The 20984-nt window shown below is 42.1% G+C and overlaps 1 protein-coding gene across 2 annotated transcripts in view; it reads right to left on the bottom strand.

Annotated features, from left to right (window-relative positions):
* dok6 (docking protein 6) overlaps positions 1–17413 on the bottom strand; it is a 40131-nt gene extending 22718 nt beyond the window's left edge. For both annotated transcript variants that reach the window (XM_078291470.1, XM_071912953.2), the window contains exon 1: positions 17348–17413. In XM_078291470.1, coding sequence (XP_078147596.1) covers positions 17348–17413 — 66 coding nt within the window. The remainder of the gene's footprint in view (positions 1–17347) is intronic.
* Between the last annotated feature and the right edge of the window lie 3571 nt (positions 17414–20984).

The raw sequence follows: 20984 nt of genomic DNA, 5'->3' as shown, positions 1-20984 counted from the left end.
TTCGCACACAAAGTAATTCACCCCGGGAGTGCTCAGATTAAGTAATTATACTTGCACAAAAGCAAGCTCAGTGAGATAGCCTCTGCATAATAAGAACTAGGGGGTATGAATGGAGAGGGCTTAATTTTGCCTGTTCCACAGTTGTCAACGCATTGTCAAGGCAGCCCTATTCTCGGCTTGCTAGTGGGTCTTATTCAGAGACACTCTTACACTGATTTTAATTACATAGAGGTGAATGAGACTCTCTGCTGGCTTGGTGCGACTCATTTAATGCCAGAACATTCTAGAATGCGCTGCTTGGAGCTGAACACCACCTTGCTTTTTCAAGAAAAGACAACGCAATTATGAAGGAGGACAGCTCCGGTGAAAATAAAATCAGCCTGATTCTTGCTTGGAGCTATCCTCTGATTACCATTGTGTGAAAGCAGCTCCACCTCCACCCGCCTCGTCTCCCTGTAGCCTATCTCTGTGGTCAATTACACAAAGTAGGCATGGCAATGCTTTCGCTACAAAGAGTTCAGGAGATAATGGTCCATGGATTACACTGCATTTCCCCCTTGCTCATCGCAGTCACACACATATAACAAATTAAATGCACAATGAGGTTTTCTATCTTGCCATATAATGTTGTTAGTCATACAGTGGAACACCAATGAATGTGGTGCTATGTCCTTTCGTGGTGGCATCAAAAAGGCTTAGAAAATCGCACAATGGAGACACTCTGAATGGACCCATTCAACTCTACAGGCTACAGTAAGCAGCAAGCGCAATCAGCATGTGCCTTTTCTACCTGATTTAAGGAGCTTCTCATCAGGGGTCCAGTCAAGGGCTAAATATGAACTGTAAGTCTGTACCTTTCCCCTAGGCCTGATTGTCAGGCCCCAATCTCAAAGTCTGATTAATGAGTGGAAGGCTTGTCATTAAGAGCCAGTCAGAAGGACCCTCTCAACACACACTAACACACACATACACACACAAAATTACCACCATCTCCACTCCTCTCCACAATGACAGGTCAAATATGGCCTCGATATTCAAGTCTCTTGAAGACAAAATTATTCATGTGGTCCACCAGACTAAATGCCTTCTGTGGACAGCAAAATTAAGCGGGTCGTGAGGATCACAAAAAATGAGAAGCATGGCATCAAGATTTAAAGCAGCCATTTTATTGTATATTCATTGAAATTCTAGGGGGTTGGATGAACCCATGGGCCACTGGAATCCAAACGAAATTGGGTCATTAAAATTTAACATTTCATTAACACAATCTTAGAATGATTTATTCAAGAAAATTATTTTTTCAACACAAGTTGCCTGTGTGTGTGTGTGTGTGTGTGTGTGTGTGTGTGTGTGTGTGTGTGTGTGTGTGTGTGTGTGTGTGCGTGTATGTGTGTGTGTGTGTGTGTGTGTTTGTGTCCTATTCATGAATAAGACAACAGATCAAAAACAAAAACTAAAAGGAAGGGAGACATTTGGTGCAATAACATTTGCCTATTTTGGAGAATATGTATGTGCATGTATGTCTATGAATGCAGGAACATATATGTGTAGTTTATTTGTGCATATGTGCCAGTTTATACCAAGTTTACCTTTAGTCAACAGGAGGAGCTATAGTACGAGGCTGCCAGCTACAATGCCTTTAGAAAATATTCAACCTCCTTGTCTTTCGTTTGTGGTATTACAGCCTCAATTCAAAATGGATTAAATTATGATTTTTTGTCACTGATCTACACCCAATAACCCAATGACAATTGTTTACAAATGAATTAAAAATTAAAATCTGAAATGTTTTGAGTCAGTAAGTGTTCAACCCCTTTGCAATGACACTCCAAATTCATTTGAATGTCCTTGTGATGTCTCTACAACTTGGTTTGAGTCCACCTGTGGCCTATTCAACTGACAGGACATGATTCAGAACAAAACTCATATGAGGTCCCCCTCCCACGGATGACAGTGCATGTCAGAGCAGAAACTCTACCATGAAGTCCAAGAAACTGTCCGCAGAATTCAGAGACAGAATTGTGAGGAAGCAGATCTGGAGAAAGGTATTAAACAATTCATAAAGTGTTGGCAGTTCACAAGAGCACAGTAGGCTAAACGTTGCCTATAGGACAGTCGGTGCAGCACTTCACAAATTTTTTATTTGTATTTTCTTGGTTATTTAACAGGGACAAATGCATTAAACATTGTTTCATATATAAAATAAAAAATAGATGCCATGCATGTGGGTTTCTAGTAGTCTGGGCAAAAGTGACCAAAGGCACATGACAGCATGCCAGGAGTTTACAAAAAGACACATGAAGGACTCTGAGACAAAAATGAGGCAAAATAGTTTGGAGTCTGATGAAACGAAAATTGGCTGTAATGCAAAGCGCTGTATCCCTTTTCATGAAGCGTGGTGGTAGCAGCATCAATGGCAGAGCCTTGTAAGGATAGAGGGAACAATGAATGGAGCCAAATTCTTGAAGAGAACCTGCTTCAGAGTGCTAAAGACCTTAAATTGGGGTGACGATTTATTCCAACAGGAAAATGACCTAAGCATCCAGCTAAATTAACATTGGAATGGCTTCAGAACAAGAATGGGGCTGAGTGGCCTTGAAAGTCCCTGAGTGGACTTGAAACCCATTGCAAATCTGTGGGATGACTTGAAGATAGCTGTTCACACACACGCCCCGTCCGACTTGACTGAGCTTGAGCAAATCTGTAAATCAGAATGGGAAAAAATCCCAAAATCCAGATGTGCCAAGCTGATACAGACATATACAAGACTTGAAGCTCTATTCGCTGCCAAAGGTGGTTTTACAAAATATTGACACAGGGGGTTGAATACCTACACAGAATATTTAAATGAGATATTTCAGTATTTCATCTAAATGTATTTTCACTGTGTCATTATGGGGTATTTTGTGTGGACTGTTGACAAAAATCCGTATTTAGGCCTAATCCATTTTGCATTCAGCCTACGACACCACAAAATGCGGAAAAAGTCAAGAGGGTTGAATACTTTCTGAAGGCATTGTATATGGATTAGATAATCCCTCTTCAATTCTGGAGTGCATCTCTATACGATTCTTCATTACTATCAAAAAAACAATGAGCACACCATGCATAGGAAGGGAGTGTGTAAGATAGGCAGAAGCAACAAAAAGCAAAAGCAACGTGCTGAAGAGAACATTTCAAGGGCAATCCCCTCACTTTTAGGGAGCTTTGTCTGTGGTTTGGGAAACACCTCAGAGGCAGATGGCATCAGGGTGCAGTGAGTTCATTAACATTGACTCATTAAAGATAAATGGAAGAAGGCAGACTGTTTGATAAGCTGTTAGAAAAGGTAAAAAGGTAGCAGAGAACAGATTTGTGTACTAGATACAATAATGGGATATCAGAATGACTGACAGCTGCTAATCAATTATTGAGCCAAATTATCAAAATCAAGTGTCTGTTTTATGGCATGGCGACACTTAACTTCACCAATAAATGCTTAAAAGTTCAACACGAGGTTCTTGAGAGGCACTGTTGTCACAATATATCATCCTTAAATATGGAAGAGTGTGTAAAACCATGACTGAGAGGGCTGCAGGAGATCTCCTTAGAAAGTCGGTCACCTCATGGACCCCGGTAATAAGCCATCTTTGAAGCCTCAGTCATTTTCTGTAAGTGGCCCCAGATGCAAAGTCCATTCACTTCACAGAGCATTATGAAACTTCTGGCATTATTGAGAATCTGTCTAGCCTCTCAATAAAATATGGGCCTTATTCCCCCTACAGGCGAATCAGTCGCCGTTTGAATGAGCCGAGGAACTGTCTAAAGACATGAAAATGATTTCCAATGACAGCTTGCTTCAGGTAAATGACTAATCACACAGCAGAATAAAAATAGCCGTCCCTCAGAAGTTCTGGAGCACGACTGCATGTTGAAACACAATCACAATACCTTGGAGGCACAAATGCATCTATTATTCCTCAGATATTTGATAAAAGAGGACAAAAGTGGGAAGGGACTGTAACCTCTTGCTGATTCATGTGTCCTACAAACTTTGATTTAAAGATGATTGCTGCTGCACTTACAGGCAATAGAAGACATGAGAGCACTTCAATCAAGGTGGCCGTACAGCACTCAGACATGGCGGTAACAGACCGGTTTTAACTGATACTTACCAAGTAGTCTATTGAGCTATTTTTCAACAGGATTCTGAACAAAGGAAAGGAAGTATTGACCTAGTAATCACCATTTGTAAGAGCTTATAAGGCCAAAGAAAACATCCAAACACCACACCGCTGTATGTGTTTGTGTGTATGTGTGTGTGCTTGCCTATGAGTGTTTTTGTGCGTATGTGTTCCCGTTGTCTAACCCCAGCAGTAGTGTGGACTGAGTCTTCCTCCCCATCCAGCTCTACATAAGGTCCAGTGTTCCCCTGGTGATAATGAGGCCTGATGGACTATGACAGACCAGGCCCCGCAATATCAGCTGCCGGTGCTGGCAATCAATTTCAGACGGCGGCGGGGCCTGTGCCGCGGTGTCCATCTTTATAATTTGATTTGTTATCCCGTCGGACAGTTGGTACAGCAATCATTGCAGCGATCACTCCCCCAACACCCGGCCCCACCCTCCAGCTCCCCACCCCAATCCTCCCAGGACCGTTCCACCATTTCAACAATTCTTTGGCAAATGTGACGACTACAAAAGTTCGACTTAATTGCACCCTGCTCCCTCTCTCTCTCTCTCCCCCAGCCGCCGGCTGTCACCTTCGACTTCACACATCTCCCTCCCCACCCACCCTCATCTTCACACGCCCCCCCCCCCAACCAAAATATATTTCCCGCCGCATCTAAAATGTTTGGACATCCCATAATTTTGTAATTCGCCCCTGACTACAGCTGTTGGCAGGGTGGTGAGCCAGCCGCGCCCCAGTTAATCATAGATTACTTTATCTGGGCCATTCCAAATCCTCATGTGTAATGCAGTGCTACCTCAGCAGCAAGTAATCACTGCCCCCCACCCCGTCCAAAACGCACAGACAGTCTCCCCCTACTCTCTCTCTCCTAGTCTGATTCGTCTCTGTCTCTCTTCCTCTCCTTCTTTCGTTACCGTCTCTCATCTAAATTTCTCCTTTCCCATTCCTCATCTCTTTCCGTAACACTCTTTCACTATGCATGATTGGACATTCTCATCAAACTTTCATGGGCCAAACTGGTCCAGAAATGTAATATCATAGTACTAGTAACCCTTAGTTAATTTAGCGAGGCGTGGGCCGTGGTTGTGTGACATTACACACGGAGCATGCATTGCTGAAAACCATATCTTGGTCACAATGTGGCATGAAATATGAAGGACAACAGGTTCCAGCTGAGTCCACGCCAAAGTCTCTGTCTATCCAATATGACAAAGACACCAAGGACAGGTGGTATAAAAAATAACTGTGTGACAGACAGGAATAAGAGAGGGCAATAGAGAGCTTGAGTGAAAGGCAGGGAGAGAGAAAGAGAAATAAATGAGACAGCATGAAAGAAAAAGAGACAGATAGAAAGAGCCAGAGAGAGGGGAGAGTTGAAAGTTTGTTTGCAAATTTGGAGAGTTGAAAATGATCAGGAGGTGGTGAGAGCAGCTGTTGAAAAGGAGTAGCGTTAGAATAGGCACAGTGCAGCGGGCTGGCACACATGGCCAGAGCCAGAGACGCAGTTGGCTGCAGCCCTCCATTAGGAGCCATGATAAATGATACTTTTAAATAGGACTTGTGGTCAGAGCATTGTGAATAGATCACGATGCTGAATTCGACAAAGCATACGGACTACCTTTTGCTCTATAGTTCAAAGGAAACCTTCCCCTTGCCCTAAATTTCAGACATAACAACTACAATACTGTTTTTCAAACCATGGAACGCTGTAAGGCCGAGGCTTCTCGCATAACCTTACAAAACTCCCTCCAATTCTCATGCAAATACCATTGTTGAGCGCGGGCAAAGCATCTCTCCTGTTTTTTTTCTTATTACTGTGGGAGACTAGGGAGATTTCTGACCCATGTTGGGCAGCACAGCCTTGAGCAGGGAAACATTAGTTAAAATGTCAAACACTGTGCGGATCCAACCATCACGGCCAGCGGAGCATACTTAAGCACAGTACAAAAATAGCAGCCAAATTATTCTGAAGGAGATGTAGGTCAATATTGAAGTTTCTCTCTCAGGTGTGAGCAAGAGGAGCGGAGTAGGGAGGAATGTTTTTTGTGGTGTAAACAGGTTGGCATATTGCTCATGTCGGCTAAGACTACCGCTTCACCAGCCTCCACCCTGAGGTATTGGACCTGGCAGGCAGCGCTGTCACAAAACACATGATTGATAGCCAGTTGTTTCATTCAAAGATAGCATTGGTGAAGGCTAGACTAGAAAATACTGTGTTTGAACAGGAGGGGGGAGAACAAAGGATTACACCACAATCATAATCCCATCATCTACCCACACAGTTTCAAAATGTTGCTTACTTGTTGTTGTAAAGTAATTCCATCGTATATCAACCCTGCATATTTCAGCCACTATGGATTCTAATGACGCTTTATTTGGCAGGCACCAGTTGTCGATACTGTTGGCTATATGAGGCTGCGGTGGACTTTGAGCATGCATGTGTAAAACACTTTTACAGTGGAACAATTTTGCTTTCAGTCATCATTATGACAATTGCCTGCTCTTTAAACCATCCCTTATCCAAACCTCTCTATGTATTACAGCTTTAGTCAGCAATCCCCTGCGCACGAACACACACGCACACACACACACACACACACACACACACACACACATACACACACGGGGAGAGAGCAATTTCCATTTAATCTATCTACAAGGCTGAAGCGACTGCGTTCACAGACAATAACACGCAGACAAAAAAGGATTTGACTATGCAAGAATACCCTAGCCGACAAGCATATTCAGACCACCATAGACACAAACCAACAATACAGTGACATGTTATTTTCTTTAAAAGATTGGAATGAGTCGTCCGCCATTGTATGTCCTCCAGGCAGGCTGAATGTTAAACTGAACTGAATCCGTGAAGGAAGCAGAACACCGTCTGAATACACAAAATTCCATTTAGGTCCAACTGTAATATAGGAAAAGCCTTATTTTTCCACTTTAGTATTTTGGTGCTAGCATCTCCAGCAGCTTCCAGACGAGCAAAATTAGTATCTAGGCCAACAGGTGAAGGCTGTTATGTGGAGACCTAACAGAGTGCCTCAGAAGTGACCGACTGCAGCCTCAAAGGGAAGAGAACATAAAGTAAGAGGATGAAAGAGGCTCTTGGTAGCCCTACCTACACCACGATCCAGCTCCACCAGTTGACTAGCTTAATTACCATTAGCTGACCACTTGATTATCATATCAATATAGACTGTGAAATTGAATGAGGCACAGACCACTGTGTGGTATTACAGCAAATATTTGCATGTTTAGTGGGATATTATGAGTGTTTTTCAAGACACTTTGTGAAGGGTTTGCTATTTGAATATCATCAGAGGCCCTAAAAGTAGTAATCCTCATGCATTGGTTCAGTCATTCGCCGAGGATTAATTCTAAAGAGGTACTTGCTCACTGATGTTTGGGCTGCTTCTCTGATACGTTTAGCTGGGAAAGCAGGGGGCTCTGTGTCTGCAACGACTATTCCCTCGTAGCCAGAAAGCAGAGATTTGTGCATGCTGGAACTAACCTGATTCAGCCACATTTGGACTGCAAATCAAAATTGTACACTGGAGAATAAACACGCGTGTGTGTGTGTGCGAAGGGGGAAATATAGAAGCGCACTTTGATGTCAAAGAATGGGGTCCGATGGAGTTTGTCATATTGTTTTTGTCTCATTTCCTCCCAAAGAACACACTCCCTTGGAATAAGTGGGCTGTGATTCAGTGTCACTGTGTGTCTCAGCATGAAGTCATTGAGGAATGCAATTATCACTTCGCCCAACAGACATTTCTCTGAAATGAGAGTGAACAACTGGGAACATAGGAGGGGATGGAGAGGGGGAGGGAGGGGGAGGGAGTCGGCAGAACAGGGTTTTTAACAGCAGCTAATGTCGACCCCAATGCCTGCTCCGAATCTCAAACTGCCTTTTGTTAAATTAGCAAAGTCCTAGTCTGCTTGCATACAAAATAGGCTACCAAAAGGATTCCTGGGTCAAAAGTTTGCCGTATTAGCTCCGCTTTCTTCTGTAATATACATATATTTCAGTCCAAAACTTTGTCCAATAACTCCATGTTTGCCATTGTTTTATGACTGTTAGAGTCATTATTTTCTCCATTATGACCTTTAAATGATTCGCTCAAAGTGCCACTGCCAAGGCTGCTATTGTGTGCTCCATTTCCCTTGGCAGACCTTATCCAAAATTCATTCCCTGAACAATAATTCTTGAGGAAATATTAAAAGCTGTTTAATAGAAAGGGGATCAGATTGCGGCTGGCCTGCACTTCAGGTCGTTTCGGCTCATTAGAATTGAGTGCATATTTAAAAAGCAGCAGAGTCGGTTGTAGCATTTTGTATCAGTGTACTCAACCGGGCAGGTACCAAACTGTCACCCCTGTACTCACTGAGAGGTAAACTGTCACCTCCTTACTATTAAAAGAACTCCCCTGAGAAGGAAAGTGGGAGGGAAGGAGAGGTGGAGTGTACAACTCATCTCCAAACAAACAGAAACAAACAACGCTCCCACACAGATGGGTGACGTGAGCTGTCGGCTTTTTTTCCACTTACAGAAAACTCCAAGGTCAACGTTTTATTAACAATACATTAATAATAAAGGACCTAACAATTTGCGCCACAAAAAAGCATTGTCTGGTCAACAGCTTGGGCAAATTTACATTACTCAACAAGGCTATTTGCTTGCATTTCAAGCTGATCAGGTGTAATAATTTTTTTCTTAGCGAGGCCTTAATCATGTTTACCTATGCACCATGTAGAGCAAATTAAGAACACACAGACACAAAGACAACCCCCCTCATACACACACAGACACACACGCACAGCTGAGGCTATCTTTGGCTGCATACTGTACCGTATGTGCTTGGCAAGCAGGCTGATGAAAGGTAACGGCGGGAGAAGAACTCATTATAGATCGTGATTCAGACATAAAAGCTAGGTGGGATTTTTTTCTAAGAATAACTTCATCTGCTCTTTTTTTACACTGTACTACAGATGTGATTGTCAGCGATGAGAACTCTGCTCTGAAGACCTGATTTGATACCATTTCTCTAGATCACAAAATAACTAAATTGAATTTGGGAACAGTTTGAGAGGGATAACAGACTGTTATCAAGATGACTATACACACAGACAGCAAAATCTAAGAACGCACTCGTCTCTGGGGATCTCTGATGTCTCTTAGCTAGTTTTTCTCAGTTTCTCAGTACTGAGTGTAATGGATATATAGGACACAGCACACATTCATACACAATGGAAACTGCTTGACATTAGAAATGTTTACACACGTGCACACACATGCATGCATGTAAATGCACCTACACATATAGGCTACATATAATACCCATGCATGTATACAAATATGTACACAGGTATGCAAACACGCATAAACACAATGACCACACTTGTATACACACACACACACACACACATACACATACATACACACACACACACACGCACACACAGATAAAATGAAAGAGAGCTTAGCTGCAGAGTAGAGCCCTGAGGGCTGGTCTGCTGATTAATGAGGGGAGGAAGGCGAGGAGAGGAGGATGAAGCAGCAGTGTTAATGGAGCTATGATAGATTTCCTCCAGGCCCGGAGTTTTATAGGTGAATCTCCAGTGTATCTGCACAATATAAAAATACCACAGAGAACTGTAAAACCTGAGCCGTGGTGTGGGAGGTGAAATATGCGGATCAGATGGTCTTGAGTATGGAATAAAGTACATTCAGCTTTCAAAATCCTTACATAATAAAGGGAATGAATTTCATTGAGGGTGAGCACGGTCAAAATATGGCACTATTGTTCATTTATATAGAACATACTGGAAGTGTATTTGTATCCCCAACATAGGCCTATTTTCAACCACAACAGTTTTCCCTTGCTCTTAGGGAGAATCCATTCCAAAATAGTTCACTTTTAGTTACTGAAAAAGTCTTAACCAAAACTAGACAAAAGAGGTGAGCTTCTATTGATAACACCATTGAGAGACATATTCTGGGCTTGCTCATGTGAAAGTGAATGAGGCCAACTTTGCGAACACCGTGACAGCACCCAGGGTGATTTTACAGGAAGATGGGGAACTTTTTGTTCAGAACTGTTAGCATTACGAAATGAAACTCATTTGTATTTAACAGCTTGAACAAACAGTCTGTGAGTCAACAGTGTGTCCTCAATTCATTGTCAGAGGAGCAGTTGTAGGTTTTATCTCTTGATGGCATCACAGATTAGGCCCTGTGGTATCCAGCTTTGGGAGAGTGTTGTTCATGTTCATAAATATTGATTGAACTGCACAAAATTATGGGAATACTAATCTAAAGTAAATTAATTCTGGTTAGGGTAAATAATTCATTTATGAAGAAAAAAATCGGTACAATATATAGGCCCATCTACAGAATTGGCCTTCAATATACATTTGATCCCGGCCCAGCCCCCCAATGCCCTTCCACTAAACTAATGAGCAAGGAAGGAAACTTTAACTGACTTCAGCTGATTGGACTAACTCAGCCGCGTGCTTTTGCAAGTGAACCAATCATCATACACTAATGTCAAGCCTTTTAAATGACACGTCTTCATTCACTGTCTAGCTTGTCATGCAGACTGCTACTCCGCTGCTGTTGTCTGCTGTCATGAGAGTCTTGCTGCTTTTGCTGACCCACCTCCTCCCCAGCTGAATTAGAAAAATGGAACAAAAGTTGAAAAGTGTTTGAATAATGTGGATGTTTTTCTACGTGTTTATTTTTATGGTGTCCAATTAAGTGGCTAGTGTGGCATCAGGGTGTAGGGTCTGCTGGGATTGGGAAGATTAAATAGCCACGGCAGGGAGTCGCTTGGCCCACTACTGAGCTCTGACTTCTCCCCCATGGGGATTAGTGAACTTTGCACTTTACAAAGCAGCTCATCAGAAAACACTGGGCACACAAAGCTGTTATGGACAGCGCCGGCTTGGTGTAGCCTAACATGTGTTTGTGAAAGGATTTCAGGCAGAGAGACAGAGAGCGAGAGACAGACAGCGAGAAAGGGAAAAACAGAGAAAAAGAGGCAGGGGTGGAGAGCAGAGTCCTGCCCGGTATTATGAGAGCATGATGTTGAGTGAGGGCAAGAAAAGAGTGAGTATTGATACAATGGGGCATTATGAGCCACCAGTCTTACTATATGGCGCATTACTTAATCATTTGGGTTTTAGACATTGCTAACTACTAATAGCAACATTTGTCCCTGTTCACGACAAAAAGCTTTTTTGATAATTAGGAACAACGGGGATCAATGATGTGAAATGTTCAAGTGAGGTCTGGGCAGAGATTTATTTATGAAAGGGACTATATAATAGTGGCACATTTTTCACCATGAATAACGACTGTTGCGCTGTTGTTCCCATATCCTGCTAGAGATGCAATTCATCAGGGCCAATAAGAGCTGGTAATTTGTCTTCAGGTCTTTGTCTGATAGAGGAAGCTGATGAAAACGAAAGGAAATGGCCACACGATGTATAGCCCTGCATATTTGTGAATTAATGCACTGCGTCCAACAACATCTATCACAAAAGGAACCGAAACTAGGCTACATGGCCCCCCAAGGCACAATTGAAATCGTAAACAAAACTAGGCATATTAAAAATATCATCCTCTATCTGCTACAGTTTCTGTATCTATTTGGCATATGGTAAAAACAGAGGAATCAGAGAGAAGGAGTGGAGAACAAAGCTCACTGTGGTCAGTGGATGTCAGAATCCAATGATTAGCTCATTCACATCAACCAATTTCTTTGCACAACCCTAGTCTCGTTAGCTAAAGCCCATATTGTCAGGACAGTGAGTCTCCGTTGACAACAGTCTACTATAGCTGACTGCGTCTTTCCTCTGCTCCACTGACAAGTACAGTTCCTCAAGTGAAAAATCTCCTGACGTCCACCATTCTGGACGCCCTGTCATTGTTAACAGTGAGTGCACAGAAGGGGCAAGATCCCATCTTAAATGGCTGTGCCATCTTGGACAATAGACACATTGTTCTCCACTTCTTTGCCTGTGCTTTTGTGGGTCGTTGTGCGCCAAAAACAAGGGGGAACATACCCACACCATTACAATACATGCTCTCCATGTAAAGGCCACCGGTCGCTGAACACAAATCCCCACTTGTGAGTCAAAAACGCCTGGGAGAGACAGAACAGCTAGAAAAGTTAATAACTGCTCATGGAAAGAAATAGAAAGACATGGGAAGAGGAAGTCAATGGGTCAAGCAAAGTAGGAGCATCTAGTTCTTCATTCTGACTTTAATGACCAGAGGGACGGCAATTGTTTTATGCCTTTGTCAATGTTAATGTATTCATCAATGTCCAGTGTAATGCATTTTCACTCTACAAGCTTAGCATCAAACAGAGAGTATTTTTCCAAAACACAATGTTTTTGAATGTTTTTTATTCTCTCTTTCTTTAGATGGGGGTAGGGTAGGGGGTAGGGTAGGTGGTTGGGAGGTAGGGTGGGTGAAAAGCTGCATTTATTTTAGTCCATTTATGTTACCGTGTTGGGAAATGAGCAATGAAAACAAAATCTGTTTTGCCTCAAAGTAATATATCTCAGTCTCTGACCCAGCATCTGATCTACAGTTCCTTTGAGGTGTGTCAACATGTTTGTGAATGGAGAGACCGACTGGCAGACAGACTCACCTGGAGGAACAGACCATTCATATTTTTTGGTTTTGCTTTAAAACCACAAGAACAGTAAGACCGATAGGGAAAATATTCAACAGCTGACCTTTTCTATTTACCACAGCGACCTAAAACTGGGAAGCATGTACCTGGATTGAGACTGACACACAAATTACTCAAAGGTCATGTTTTTCAGCTTTTCAAGACAGTCCGTCCCACTGATAGCATCAGCCGTTCTTCACTGAAAAGGAGACAGGGCCACAGGGACAATAGCAATATCCTGCATCAACACTATTGCTCCTTAGACACTGCCAGATTAATATTTTTTCCATACAGAGCCACTTCACTAGTTTTCTGCCCTCCCATACTATATGTTACTATCTATGGCTCTGGTAAGCATTTACAGTTTGTCTTGACATAGTAAAATAATGGTCTATGGTACAAAGCCACAGGATTAGAATTAATTGAGAATCCACACACTGTTCTCTGGCAGCAGATTGTTTACTTGTTTGTCGGTGCATGTGTGTGCCAATTCTTCAGTGTTGGACCAAGCGAATGTGTGTGTGTGTGTGTGTGTGTGTGTCAGGGGGAATAGCCTGTAGGGGTTATGGAGAGGGTGCAGTGTGGGGTGATGAATAGGATGCTTTTGTGCTCAGTCTCTCAGCTGTCTGCAAACCAGTGAAGGAGAGAGAGGTGAGAGAGAGGGATAAGGTGAGGAAGATAGCCAAATAAAGGGGAAGAAAGAGGAAGAGAGATAAAAAAAAGGGAGGAGAGATGAGAGAGACACTGAGAACTGTGGGGAGCACAGGTGAGGTGTGGGAGCGTGGAAAGGTGAGAGAATGGGGGGAGAGGTGAGGAAGAGGAGGAGAATGTGAGAAAGAAAAGGAAAGAAAGACTACTTGTGCATTCAAGAACACTACACCGTTGCCTCTTCAGCTAACAAAGCGACAAAGAAGTTGGCTAATGCAGGAAATCGCTGCCATCCGTGTCAATGGAGAAAAAACAACTGTCCCTGGAAACCAAACAGACCAACGGGGAGAGTGCCCCACTTGGTCATTTTGACTACTCGGCAGAATACTGACGTGACCGTATGGCGCCTAACCTTCACACATGATGGGGTTTGGAAATGAGCCAATCATATTGACTGATGCTGATGAGTTTAGCCAAAGCTGTTGGTGTAGCCACTTGAATTCATACCGCATAGAGAGAACTATTCAACTGTACTATTTCATAATCAGAAAAAGAAATATATAAAACATTTTAAATGGCATACCATTACAACAAAGACCAAGGTGGAGGTATTAAAAGGTCAACAGTGATGCAAAGCCTTGATATGTGATATTTGAGAGACCTTTAAAACAGTAAAGAAGCATAAAATAAGTATCACAAAAAGAGGAAAACACCCAGGACCTATCTGGCCTACAGCCCCATAGCCTATAATTTAGTATACTGGTCTTATTACAAACACATGTATACCTAGGCAGGTATAGCTTGCATAGTATTCAGTGACTGTGACGGGATAGACAGAGGTCTATATTTTAGCTCTATTTGTCCTCTATGGCTTTGTATAGAGGAATCACATGGAAAAAAGAGGGCAGTGGATCTGTCTGTCTGTCCATCTTACTGAATCTGAGTCTGGATCTGTGTGTCTAATTATCCTACTGGTCTCTGTCTATCTGATTATAGATGTACATGACATATATGGGGATGTTGAGGGGTAAGAGTAAATGTCTAACAATGCCACCAGTCTCTCGTTACGGCCATGAAAATTACTGAGCTATCACTTCTCATTTTACAGTCGGCTGACAGCCAAACATGATAGAATGGATAGTGCAGTTCACAACAGGTCAACAACAACAACAAAAAAGCAAAATAGAGGTTTAATTTGTGGTACCAAAGATGTAAAAAAGAACATGTTTTTGGTTGTTAATGAATGGCTGCCTTTCACATCAACATGCAGTACATTTCTACCCAACTGTGTATATCATTCCACTCCACCCAGCCATGTGTATCTTTCCACCATACCCACACGTGTGTGTATCTATCCACCCAACCAAGCCTTTTGGGCATGGTCTGGATTCTATCAATTCTGGATTTCGATCTCTTTCAAAAAATATTCCTTTTCAGCTTTAACACTTCAAACCAGGCCATGATGTTCTTTCCACAAAAAAGTAGGGCTGGGCGATAATTCAATATTATCGTTTATTGTCTTTCAGTGGAATCATATCGTGATGATATGAAGATATTTTAATATCGTGACACACATTTCTGCTGTCTAAACTGATGATGACAAGCAAATTTTACTTAAAAACTCTCATAAAATGAGGTATGGTAAGAATATTATTTGAATATTTCTGTTTTGTTTGACATCACACCTAACATCACCATTCGGTTCAATGAGATGAACATTAATTTGATTATTTAACATGATTTTGCATACATGAACCATATCGTGATATATATTGATATCGAGAAAAATCCTTATGATTATCATGATATTGATTTCAACCATATCGCCCAGCCCTACAAAAAAGTAATCAAATGAGAGGCCTAATAGGAGGAATGGGACCTGCTGAAGCCTATCAATGCCTGTTGATTCTGGCATACTGATACTAAAGCCAGTTCCGTTGGTTTTTTTTTCGGACTGATTCAGAATGGGAATTGGTTTTCAATACCTAACCCTAAAGATAAATACCTTCTGTCTACCCACACCGGGGTCCTCTGAGGCCACAGTCCATCACATGTTTCCTAAGGGGCTGGACAGCCACAAACACAAGGGCATCACAGCATGGCTTCTCCATGATGAAACGGCAGCGAGCAGTGGAGGGCTGAGGGAGTGGGCGAGCAGGACACAATAAACATACTGTTTTTCTCCAGCGCCACAAACAGCAGGATGAGATCTAGAGCTGGCAGAGATAAGGCATCCATACCTCCAGCATAGCCAACACAGCGTGTGTTCTCACTTGCTTAGCAAAGTAATAGGCTGCACACACACACACACACACACACACCCTCTCTCTCTACATCTGAACACATCTAGCTAATAGCATATGCAAGGAAGTAAACAGACCGAGCCAACTTTATATGAGCAAGCCAATTTGCATGTGAACAACAACAAATGTCTTGTGCTTTCATTTGTTATTTCAGGTTTTGCTTGTGTTGCGCAATGCAAATTCCTTTAGGGGCAATAAAGGTTTCACTTACTCAACAACGTTTACTCTCAAAGATAGCCTTATAATTCAAAACCCCCAAACAACAGTTGAGTGGTGTTGATGAAGCCAGGTGATGATATGAGGAGGCAGACATCATTAGCCTCCATCATCACACCTCATCAGAGGAGAGGGAGTGTGCCCGCTCTGTTAGCCTGTCAGTGTAATGAGCTGGAAGTATGAACAAAAGCAGATGGCTTTATGAGTCAGACAATAAGGCGCTCATAATTGAATATATATCATTCATTTCAATTTACGCAGTCAAGCTATAGTTCCCCTTGCTGTATTTCACTGCCAATCCATTATGAAAGGGTTGAAGAGCTGTCACCGGTCCGAATCAGGGGGGTTTCAATGAGACTTTTCAATACTGGGAATAATTCATCAAGGCTGAGTTCAGGAGGAAAGTACAGTAAGGATGTGCTGACTGAGACTAATGATAATTTGGTGTAGTGATAAATGGGGTGCCCAGCATTGCTATTTACCATGTTGCCCTAGAATCCATGTACTTTTATTGATACACTGCCATGCCATGAATTCATTTTGTTTGTCATATATCATTTGCACCACACCCTCACAGAAAATCACTACATTATTCCTATAGGGACTTATAGAGCTCAGTGGTAAGTTTATAGTGAACTTATCAAACTTTATGGTATTTAATTTTCTATGGTATGACTACAATATTCCTATAATATTTTTTATTGGGACTTATAGTGACTGTGGTAGTCAATAGTGAGATTATTAGTGGCCTTATCGTACTTTATAGTATTTTTTATCGCCTACAGAATCACTACAGGGAGTTATAGTTTTGCTATGAAATGCAGAGTATCCGTCTAAAATGTACTATAGCTGTTTTTCATAAGAATAATGCAGTGATGGAAACCTCAAACGATCAGAAAACTCAATTTAAACTTTGACAAAGAATATAAAGTTACTGGCTGGAAACTGAAAGAGAGGGGGATGTGATTTACAGTAACGGCCGCATGACAGCTACCTATCAGCGGAGTAAACCTTAGATGTGGCCAAAACAACTTGAATTTACCAATATCGCAGCATGTGCTAAGTGTTTCGGTACAGTGTGCAAAGTGAAACTTAGCCAATGGGAGAACTGGTCGTGCTGCTCTAATCTGTTTTTCCTCTTCAAGAGCTCACAGCAGGACAGCTGCCTATGGAGCAATTAAAGCCTCTTTCTTAATCCAGCCGCCCCTGATGCTGAAAGCCCGCAAACAACTGGAGAGCTCCCCCTCGCCCCCTCTTCCTCCACCTCCCCCTCCACCTCCTCCTCCGCGCTAGACAGCAAGTGCTACAGTACTCACCCCCAGTTTCTTACTCCGTATCCTCACGTATCCCTGTTTCACTATGTCGTTGAAGTTGGAAGCCATGGTAAGGGAAGGGGGGGGGGTAGCTTCCCGTCCGGGAAAAAGTAACCTCCTTTTCGGCTGGCGAAGTCTCCGCTTTAGCTAACTAGGGGCTCGGTCCGACATCCAGCACGGGGAGAGCGACCGTTGGGCAACCTGCTCCAGTGTCAGCGCTCGGGCTGCCCGGCTTCAGCGGCGCGTTCCATCCGGGAGTAGAGGGAGATACCATTCGTCAGCTGATTCGATTCAGGCGGAGAGGAGAGCAGAGGCGCGCTTCCTGGACCACACCATCCCCAAAATGGGGTGGGGGGGAAGGGGGGCTATCTTAAATCAGGGGCTCCCAAACTTTTTCACATCAAGAAAAGAAGACCACCACCGCCAAAGCACATGCGCGTTAGCCCACGGACCCCAGTTTTTCCCTCAAATAACCCCCTTGTTAAAAGATGTTTTGTTGTTATTTAGGCTATACTTACATAATTCTAAAACTCCACACTGCTGTAGGTGGGGAGATAACGACGACGACCCAGTTTCCCCACGGGAATCATTAAAGTTTAATCTAATCTAATTTAATAGAATCCAAGAACAGTGCAGAGAGTGAACCCCATGATCTGAACAGTCCTCCTGTCACTGTGCTAGTCTACTCGTTTCAATTATAGTGACATTAAACTATTCCTCATTTTCAAGGACCCCTGCCTGATGGTCCCCGGACCCCACTTTGGGAACCACTGGCCCAAGTATCCTACAATTTAACTGGGCTCATTAGAGCCCATGAAGTAGCCTATTAGTCCTTGTGATTGAAAAACCTTAACGACACTTACAAATCCTTTATTCATTAAATGTTTGTTTACCTCATAAGAAGTGATAGCGGTAATCTGCACTATACCCAAATGAAAAATCACTATAATAGTCCTATAATATTCCTATAGGGACTATAGTGTTTTTGTGTTGTCGAGTAGAGAGTTTAAAGTGACCTTATCGTACTGTATTTATTTAGATCTCATATGCTGTCACTATAATATGCCTATAATATTCTTATAGGCACTTATATTACGACTGTGGTCCTCAATAGTGAGTTTATAGTGACCTTTTCCTAAATGGTATTTTTTTTCCATCTCCCATGGTATTACTAGGCCTATAGAATTTTCTGTGGTATAATTGTTGATCTATAGTAGCAGATTATTTTTAAGTTTTGCTGTGTTCTATATAATATCCTCTAAAATGTATTATAGGGTTACTATAGTTATTTGTAGGGAAATGCTTCATGTTTCAATTCAAACGACAGAGGCCACCAGGACTATATTTAGAGTGGGCACATCTGTTTTCATTCATGTTTCTGATCATTAACATTATAATACATAAGCACACAGAGAAAGTGTTATGTGGTGCACTGTCCACACACTGTAACACTCAATATGACAAAGCTGATTACCTGATCATTCAATTAGCCTACAGTTTGATATAACTTCAGAAAACTGAACTGATTATTCAAATTCTGAATACCCTTATTTTTCCCTACCAACAGGTTCCAAGAAAATAATGCAAATATGCAAATGCATAACATAGTTTAGTGTTCAGATTAATTTGCATCACACTTTGTACCTTGCCTTTTGGTTATTACCTGTCTCAGTATGAATATCATTTCCATATTTTTCACCAGGCAGCCCATTAATAAGGAAATACAATTTTAGATTGCCTGTGTAAGCACTCTGTTTTGTCATTATTAGACCGCCTTGAATTGATGTTGTTTGATTTGTTATATAATAAAACCAGAGAGCCCAATGCACTATTATAGAATCAAATGAATTGTAAGCAAACTAGACTGCACAAAACACACAACCACTGCCTGCAGCCTTCTGGTAGATACAACTCTGCAGATCAGCCACCAAAAAGCACTGAAAATAAAAACACAGAAACAATTTTTCATCTCCGCCAAAGCCCAATGATTGTAAACCCTATAATCCTGATTGGGATGTAGTGAGAGGCGTAGCTGTGTTTGTGCAATTGCAGAGAGTGAAAGCCTTGGTATTAGACAGCAGATGGCCCAGGTATATTGATATGAGGGGTTGCCATTACTTATGTTGATTAAAATGTAGAGAAGAGGCAGGGCTTATGTAAGAGAATTACATAAAAACGACTGTATGATCAAGTGAAGATCAAACAACTATTTATGGAAAAATACCCACTCACTGCTCTTTTATTGTCCACTATTCTATCTAACAATAAAGAAAGAGCCATAAATGAATGCTGGCAATATCAGAAAACAGATTTCCTCTCATAAATGAGGACAACAGTGTCCCAACCCGGCCTGTCTTTTGTAGTTCTGCACGATGATCCTATTGCTCATGTTAATTTATTTATTTCTCGCTTTTCCCTGAAAGAAAATATCTTCAGCTCTCAATGGCTGACAAAGAGGGGGGCTTTGTTCAGTGCAGCATAGATGATTGACACTTTGAGAACTGCTATTCTGTCAAGTGTCAGCTTTTGAGTCCAGAGGTAAAACACAGTGTCTGTATTTTTCATTGTGTTCGTCACGTTCACAGGGGCACACAAAAAAGCAAGCTGCCTCTCACCAACAAACAGCTTGACTTTGATAGTCTTCATATCTCTCTGGAAGTGTCCTCGAATTTCAGACTTGTCAAAGTTGTTTTGTCTTCATAATCCTCTTTGTACAACATGGCCCCGTTCCATTCCCACTGACTTGTCATCCTCTCTCTAAGAAAACAATGCTGACAGCAACAATGCCTTTTCATTGGACTAAATATTGCGTTCTTGTGACTGTCATTACCAAGAACTGTCCTACTTTTAGAGAGACTGGAAGTAATTGCCTGCCGCAATGCAAGATCAACAAGCAATTTGGCCTCAGTTGGTCTCAGGTAGAGAGGCTGCACAGTATGTAGGTCCTCACAGAAGCCAACATATGGCCCTGACATACATGAATGGTTGCCAAAAGGGTCAGATGTGCGGAGACTCACTCAAGAGCAGCAAGACCTTCGCCAAGGTCAGGAGCAAACCAACCAATATTTGCTGAGCTGGAGAAAAGAGAACTCTCCTCCAATATGGCAATTTATCAGGTATTGACCTCATAATCTTCACCATTTTTCATAGCTGTTCCGCATCAGGTATCCAAGTCCCTTCACGTCTATGATGATTAATATTGGGAAGACTGAGCTGCTTGCAGAGAAACCTCAACATCCATTAGCGCATTAAGCATTCCTACAAAAGACACTGAATTGTTTATTCAGTCGCGGCCGTGGTGAAAACAAACTTTAGGTAGTTTTGATGGACTGGTGAAATATTGAAAATGCCTTTGCATAGGATGCTTAGGTTTTTTTCGCAGTCATTCACATTCACAATCACACAAACAGCTAAATAATTAACACATTCCAAAAAGATAAGCGGAACTGAAACAGAGAGAGAGAGAGAGAGAGAGAGAGAGCGAGAGAGAGAGAGCGAGAGAGAGAGAGAGAGATGCCTCCCCACGCTTAGCCATTTGTCAGGTAAGCACTTATACATGTGGGTGGGGGAGAGAGAAGAGAGAGAAAGAGAGATCACACAGGCAGAGTTATGGTAATGTTCTGCTCCAGGTTCCTCTACT

This window comes from Centroberyx gerrardi, chromosome 22, assembly GCF_048128805.1.
Source record: "Centroberyx gerrardi isolate f3 chromosome 22, fCenGer3.hap1.cur.20231027, whole genome shotgun sequence".
Lineage (NCBI taxonomy): Eukaryota > Metazoa > Chordata > Actinopteri > Beryciformes > Berycidae > Centroberyx > Centroberyx gerrardi.
This window is presented reverse-complemented; position numbering and strand designations above follow the sequence as displayed.